We start from the raw sequence: 8,388 nt of genomic DNA on the forward strand, positions 1-8,388 counted from the left end.
GAGCTGCGTCCAAACCTTGTTCAAGAGGGCGGAGACACACTGCAGCACCACAGAACTACGGAAGAAGGAGGAAAACCATCTATACAGAATGTTCCAGAAGAATGGATATCCAAGGAGTTTTATCAAGAGAAGCTTGAAGAAGAAGAAGACATCTCAACAACAGCCACAGCAAGAACAAGCCACCAGACGGGTAGTCCTACCTTACATCAAGAATATATCAGAACTCGCAACCAGATTATTGGCGCAAAAAGGAATCTTCGTGGCCCACAAACCGAGTGCTACTCTAAGGAAATTAATCTCCAGACCGAAGGACAACCGAAACAAAACCAAGAGGAACAACGTGATATACCAAATCAATTGCAACCACTACAAAATATCCTACGTTGGACAAACTGGGAGGAAATTATGCACACAAATAGAGGAGGACAACGCGGCTGTCACAAAGCATGACCCCCTGTCCTTGATATCTATACATGAGGACCGAGGAAGCCACAAATTCAATCTGGAAAAATCTAAAATTTTGGCATACGGAGACACGTAACACGGAAGAGAATTTCTGGAAGCATGGTACTCCACGGCAGAATCGACCAACCGGTGCATCGAACTGGATCAAATTCACGCACCTCTAAGTGCAAAAGACCAACATCTCAACCGGAACACTCGAAGAAGACCGAATATTGGATTCACAAACAAACAACCAAGGAACTCCTCGGAATCAAATCAATAAAGGTCACACGGCGGCGGAAGGAAGGACATAAGTCACTTTTGTGTACTTGTTGACAAAAAAATCAGATAGTGTTATAAGCGAACTCACCGCCCAACATTCATTTAATGTCAGCTGACGAAAACCTGCGCTTCGACGGTCTTCGGCTTCAACGATGTGTGCCGTAATTTACAAATAAACTTCAGCAATCGCCCATTCAGTACGGTATCGTCTACCATTGACATGCTATCATACGGTAGCTTGTGCCCAACTGTTTCACCATTTTAGAAAGACGCCTTTTCTTGTGGGACTTGAAAACGGAGACTCGTTGAATTCATCCTTCAAGCATGACGTAACTGCTAAACTTCCACACAGAACCGAAGATATTGCTGAGCCTACGCGAGTGAGGATTGTGCAAACTTCAGTCAGTGAAGTCTTGGAGAATCAGCCCGTCTGGTTCCAATGATGACAAAAACTCCAGATTTTCGTTCAGGGTACAAATCGTAAAGGACGTAGGGGCTTCCAGAAAGCCATAATTTGGCTACTAATGAAGGGGATCTTTTCTAAAGGATACTTCCATGTTTAGGCCTGTGTGTCCTCGACAGGATGGGGATTTTCATCTCGAAGAGTGCCTACTGGACAACAATATCAGTCACATTGCAGCCGCATCAGTGCTGAACACCGAGGCTTGACTGCCTAAAACTAAGGTTTATATCGGGAAGGTTAGCTTCCTGAAAGCAACCACTGAATGCCAGGAACCTACGGAGACTCTCAGCTCCGCTAGATGTTGATCAGACAGACAACGCCCCCTCAATATGCAGCACTTCACAGCCTTGTATCGAACCCAGACAGCGCGAGTCAGCGTTGATCAAGGTCAAACAACGTCCCCGCAATGTGCAGTACATCGCAGGCTCGCACCAAAACCAAACCGCGTGCGTCAGCGTTGGACCAAGTTGTATTTTCTCACTCGCACGCACGCACGCACGCACGCACGCACTCACACACGCACACACACAAACGCGCGCGCGCACGCACGCGCAAACACACACGCAAACACACACGCAAACACACACGCAAACACACACACACGCAAACACGCACACACGCAAACACGCACACACGCAAACACGCACACACGCAAACACGCACACACGCAAACACGCACACACGCAAACACGCACACACGCAAACACGCACACACGCAAACACGCACACACGCAAACACGCACACACGCAAACACGCACACACGCAAACACGCACACACGCAAACACGCACACACGCAAACACGCACACACGCAAACACGCACACACGCAAACACGCACACACGCAAACACGCACACACGCAAACACGCACGCACGCTCTCGCTTGCTCCAAATATAGCTGTCGTGTTCCCTTCCGTGAGTCTTGTTTCCGGCACTAGGCACTGGAGCGGGGTCAACAGCAGACACCACGGACTGATGAATCAGCAGATATAACAGTTTATCAGGAAAAGCCTTATTATGGAAAAAATGGAATGGAATGGAACCTAGTTTTAGCTTACTACAAAAGCGCTGAGATGCCCAGTTCTGGAAAGCATACACATTTATTTTGGAAAGCCACTGGTGTTTAATAGCAGTTGTACTTTATTGCGCCCCAGCAAGCACGGGGGAATCATACGAATTCGATTTAGAAAGGTAAGTAGTATGAAAATGATTCGCTTAAATCCCCTTTGTCAAGTTGACCAGATGTCAAGGTCCTGCACCGGGACAGGTTCGAATAGGCACGAAAAAAGTAGGTAAGTAAATATGATCAGACGGCATGGACAACACCTGTCCAGAGTTGAATTCCCTACTTTCTAGACTGACCCACTTCAAACTAAAGCATCGGTATAAAAAAGACCCAAAGGTTTCCAAGTTCCCGTATTACCACAGATCCCATCTATTCACCTGCTGTGCAAAGTACCGAACTCGAGTGACACCCTATAGAATTGTGCTCGGCCAAAAGTGAGCTGGGAAGCAAAACGTCGCTAGAACACTGAAAAACCATGAAGAATCTTCCATAGATGTATGACTTTCCGGAAACTTCAGTATAAACCCACAATCCTACCTCCGGTGAAACTAAAGAAGCCGATTTTACTCTATAAATTGCATGCCCAAGTTATGCGCAACGGACGACTGTACATACAAATGGATGGAGTAACCATGGGCCCAGTGTTTGTGAATTTATTCATGTTCAAAGCTGAAAATTCAACAATAGCCAATACAGTGACATCTCTCGACTACTATGATAGGCAGGTCAATGTAGATGCATGTAAGATAGCGCTACTGACTATGTCTCCTTTCTGAACGTTTTAATGGGGCCGATCAAGGTGTAATCTTCGTTCCCTCAGTGGCGCCCCTGCATACAAGTTATTGCCTTCAATGCATAGCTCCCTTCCCAACCCCGCCCTTAACAGTCCACCTACAGTGCTGTATTAACGCATCAATTTATCAGCATCAGCCCCCGATGCGCAGCTACCTCCCCCCCCTCCCCGAATCATCGGTGAACGAAACTGTGGCAGCTACAACCACTGTACGACAAGTCCGCGGTTATTACAGCCAAACTAATCTACCAACGCTTTCTGTTCAAAGGTGATGTGTTTGATGACGCGAAGATTATAGAAAACACTTGTCAGAACATACTATCATCGTCGTCAGGGTAATGATGGTTCAGAGAGACTGTTCCTACCACAACTAGCGGTTTTTCTGTACCTCTCTATCAAGATAATGCTGCAAATTTGGTGTAGACTGAATAGAACTCACATTATCCCCGAAATTCACTCAAAATTGGCTAATGGGGTTACAGGGCAAATCGATAATGAAAAAACGTCGTATGAACCAGCTGACTGAAGTCCTGGGCATAAAACAGTACACCTGCGTAAATACCGTGTCAAAAAGAACGATTTTAACATGCTCAGCAATCCGAAACGAACAAAGGCTACCCAAACTCACGGAGTACAACGTGCGCCCCAACAATTGGTTGACCAGTAATTAGATACTCCAACTAAAATAAAGAAAAGAGGTCTGTTTAAACATCAACTGCTAATAAAGAGCGAGGAAGGAGGGTTCCCAAATTGCCTGGTCTAAAAATGGTGCTTTTTTCACAATCTGCAGATCTCGGTGGCTAGCAAGATTTTCTATCCAGATTGCGTGAATGAATGCCTGGAGGTATAGACACCTTGGAATGCTTGTAGTAAGCTAGTACCAAGTCACTTCCTCATTCATATTTATCCCTTTTTTGCAATAAGCCCTTCAAATAAATTATGGTTACACGGCAGCAAAGTATCGATGTTGAACTTTGATGTCATGTTAACGATGATGAAGAAGGTGATGATGATGATGATGATGATGATGATGATGATGATGATGATATTGATGTACCCAGGGAACTTATTCAAACGGTTTCTCAGACAAGGGGCACGTGACAGCTGCGAAAATCCACCATACTAAAACTGGTATTGACAAAACCCTACCCGAGCCAGTAGCCTTTTCTAGCCATATCTTGAACTGTCCCACAGGAGAAGGCGTAGAGCTTAAAAGGTCTTTTAGCGTGGATAGCTGAGGTGTCTATTCTACCTGATCGATCAATCACCTCCGTTGCTTTTTTTGATGTCAAACCGATAGGTGGATTTGGAAGTTACAAGTAGATTCGGTAAATTGGCTTTTCACTCATGTGGGGGTTGAATTTAATCGCGAACTCTGCAATTCAGATGATGAATTCTCTTTTCAAGGTTACTTTCAAATTCGGACCCAAATGGGTTATGTTGACTCGGAACAGGAACGAAAAATGGTGCGAAGAACAAGGACTGATGAGGTACCCGGTCATGATTCTCTAACCCCCCCTCACTAAAAAAACTCCCTGTCGAGAGTTTTTCGGTTCCATCGTGGTTTGGCGCGTATTCGTATTCAGCAGTCGGCAGAGGTACATAAAAGCAGTGGAACCGTGCAACACAAAAACAGCGGTATATTTAGACAGGTTGACATACCAGTGGAGTGATCCACCTTGTTCGGAAGTCACTAAAAGCAAAAACAACCTCATCGGATGACTTTCAGAAAAAGTATTGGCTTAAACCCAAAACAGAAACAGCCTATTGAACAGGGATTGCAGGGGGATAACCTCGGACTGAACGGTCTAAACTCACTACTCACAAAACGTTACTGAACAATACAATAAAAATTCACCAATAGTAAATTTTGCCCCTGGACTGGAAATACACCTACCGATCGGAAGAGTAGCAGCCATTGGATATTCTTATATTCTGATAGCAAAAGGGCAACCACCATCGTGTTTTCCGTCATATTGAGACTTCTTCTCGCCATGTCATATGCCTAACGAAATACAAGGATATGAGCAGAAAGAAATCAAATCCTCTGTTCACCAAAACTATACATTCGATATCCGAATCAGTGTGGGTATGAAGGGAAGAAAGTGACCAAATAGTTCACCATATTTCGCGCTTTTATTATTCCCGCCGTCGACCACAAAACTACTGAAATCGTATGCAATACACTACTCATAAGGTCGTGGAAAAATCTTCGACAGCCCAGGGCCGATTTCGAACTGCTTCGGGCTCGTTAGGTAGGCGAAGTCTCCAAGTCTCCGTCAACGCTATGTTCTACTTGAACCCAAATTGAACGAGATTAGCGGAGTACACTCGTTTGCATATTGATTTGGTTTTGACGGGGGACTCACCTGGAACCCAGCTGAATCTCTCGTTTGTGATGTTTCCAGGCATTACAAATATACATGTATCGCGATATCTCAAATATCGTAGCGACTGAAACATGAGGTTGCCTGGTGCAGCACATTCAGATGCTGGAAACATCACAAACGAGAGATTCAGATGGGTCCCAGGTGAGTCTCTCGAAAAACCAAATTAGTTTGCAAATGAGTGTACTTCGCTGATATCAAGGCTTGGTTGACACAAGACACATTTCAAGGTATTCTTCCAACATTATCTTTTCCACATGGTTTTCGTCCATAGTAAAGCTTACTTTTTTTCTACGAAGGAAATAAGGACTCTGTTTCCGAAGAGCGTTGCTTTCTGACCTCAAGGACGGGAAAAATTATCTGAGTTAGGACCCATTGTCTTGCCCATTGTGATGTGAGCAGAGTTTTGTCTTGGTGAGACCTTTGGTCAGTAGACAAAAGTTTGACAAGGCGTTGTTCAATCAGTCAACCACATCATGAGGCTGTTTAGAAACTGTAGAAAATTGTACAGATAAGAAGGAGACAACCACTCACCTCGTTTGGAGACGAAACATTTGACGACTAACTGTCATGATGGGCAAAAAGATCGATTGACAGCCAATAAATGCACCGGAATCAGCAATATTTCAGCGTTAGCAACTTGCGTGTTTAGAGGGTAAACGTACCTAAAATATATTGCCCCGTTTTTATGGATGCCAGGTACATGTTAGAAACCTGTCTATGTCACTGTGCCTGTTTAGCAATCGTTAGGTAACCGTTACACCTAACTGCTGTTTCCGCTCCAGCGCTTTAATGCTGGAAAAAGTCTCGCCAACGAGGAACACATCAGCTCTATTTCAAACAATCGATTGTAAAAGTTACGAGTTACAAAGTGAACACTAATGATCATCGACCATGCTTTTAAGAAACGTATGAAGACTTATCATATTTAGTCATGTTTCCGTGACGGGCCTGAACACCCGCCGGTCTTGGATGAATCGATTGATCCATTACTTGGCCTGATCTGGAAGTTTTTGGGCTTCCCTATAGAAATTTCGGTGAATTTTGACCAATAAGCTTTATTTTTGCTATAGCTACATTGGTCTTTCCGTGATTACGCGTTTCTTTTGAGTAGTTATCACATCATCGTACACAGGCAGTACTGATTGATAAGGCACTAACCAGCGATACTTTTAACACAACGCTGTCGACAGCCCTTTGGTATTCGACTTGTCAGTTAAACAAGAATAAAGGAAATGAACCACCTCATCTGTGGAAACTTTTAATGAGACATTCATTCATCCGAATGTCCAAAAGTACACATAAATGATGGAGGAATTATGTTCACGGAACTCTGAGACGTTCGTCATTGGTTGGGAGAGATGAAAGATCGATGAAAGCTCCCTTGAAACCAAACAGCATCATGATTGTGGATCATCTTTCGTCGTGCGGCACTCCAACACCTCGTGAAGTTTCACAATGTGATTGATATAGCAACTACCCGGTTTAACTCTTGCTTCCTGCTCACAGAATTCACTGAGGATGGGGAAATTCCTTAGAGTGACGTCACACAGGCTTCGCTGCTGTGGGCTTACGACCATTCGTGCTTGTTCTTCTATTACTGGGCATTGCTTGGCTTTGATCTGCTTGGACAAGTGATCGACTTTACGCATTTCTGTTAAAGTATGTATGTACGTAGTAAGCAAGCTAGTCGTCCCTTCTTATACAGGACAAAGATGAACGAAAATTGTGCTTCTAGAATTAATAGAAATAAAAGATTAACAACAGAAAAAACAGCAGGAAGGCTTTCAAGGCTTTGAAGCTACCACAGTCCCAAATTGATTTGCAAATGAGTGCATTTCTCGAAAACAGTGCAATTTGGGTTCAAGTAGATCAGAAGGTTGACGGTGGAAACTCGGGGACTGCACCCACCTGATGAGCCAACCCGAAAAAGGGCGAAACCGGTCGTGGGCTGTCGAAGAGTTTTCAGCAAACTTGTGAGTAGTTTCCTTTATGAAAATATACCGCGGTCCCATTCCAATCTACAACTGTCTCACAACCGGCTATGCAAGAGCTCATCTACAGTCTTGGACAGGACTAAGGCCACTAGGCAAAACTAGGCCACTAAACTACTCCGCATGATCATACCTTGGCAGGGATGGCTACGAAATTATGTTCTGTTATTTTTGGCAGAAAATGTATCCGACACTTTCCAACAATCTATGGGATTACTCAAGTTCCACCAAGAATATCGTGCCTTATGTGGGTGGGAGTGACAGACAACGTAATGGTTTTACGCTGAACAGACTATCAGTTGATTAGCTCAAAGCTGTCGGATTTGTCTCCTACTGATGCTAGATGCAGACCATAAAATACTCTTCAAAACGGGTGTTCTTGTGCATACTGTAAACAGGTTTGTTCAGATGCCATGTGACCAGAAAACTAGAGTTAAACCCGATTCACATGTAAAATATCAGTGTGGTCATCACCGGCCTAAAAAATTACAGGATCTGCCTAATATGTTGAAATATTGGTCGATCGGGTGAGTTTACTGGTTGTTGATCAGGTCGCTGTTGATCTGTTCGCCGAGCTTGGCAAGTGGCTTGCAAACGTTTCGTCACCATACGAGGAGACATCATCAGTGCGCAGTGGTGTGGAGGAAACAGGACGGTTCAACCAACCAATCAAAATCGACACAACGCAAGGCGAATCGAGGCCAGAGAGAACAAGCTACTAAAATTAGAAGCCGTTGGGGTAACCAATCAACACAAAAAGACACAGACCACAACGCAACAAAGATCACAAACGTGCCAATAGATTCACTAAATTCGTTACACCTCACGTAGCCAACCGCGTCAGAAGATAACAGATAGCCTTCCTTCCACGCAGGCAAGAAAGAAGTACCCAACCAACTGCGCACTGATGATGTCTCCTCGTATGGTGACGAAACGTTTGCAAGCCAATTGCTAAGCTC

General features: G+C 44.3%; 1 protein-coding gene across 1 annotated transcript in view; it reads right to left on the reverse strand.

The window, feature by feature from the left end:
- T265_12927 (hypothetical protein) overlaps positions 1-8,388 on the reverse strand; it is a gene marked incomplete at both ends in the record, with an annotated part of 14,881 nt that overhangs the window by 4,278 nt on the left and 2,215 nt on the right. The window contains 2 exons of the mRNA XM_009166295.1: positions 3,677-3,728; positions 4,946-5,053. Coding sequence (XP_009164559.1) covers positions 3,677-3,728; positions 4,946-5,053 — 160 coding nt within the window. The remainder of the gene's footprint in view (positions 1-3,676; positions 3,729-4,945; positions 5,054-8,388) is intronic.

This window comes from Opisthorchis viverrini, assembly GCF_000715545.1.
Source record: "Opisthorchis viverrini unplaced genomic scaffold opera_v5_24, whole genome shotgun sequence".
Lineage (NCBI taxonomy): Eukaryota > Metazoa > Platyhelminthes > Trematoda > Opisthorchiida > Opisthorchiidae > Opisthorchis > Opisthorchis viverrini.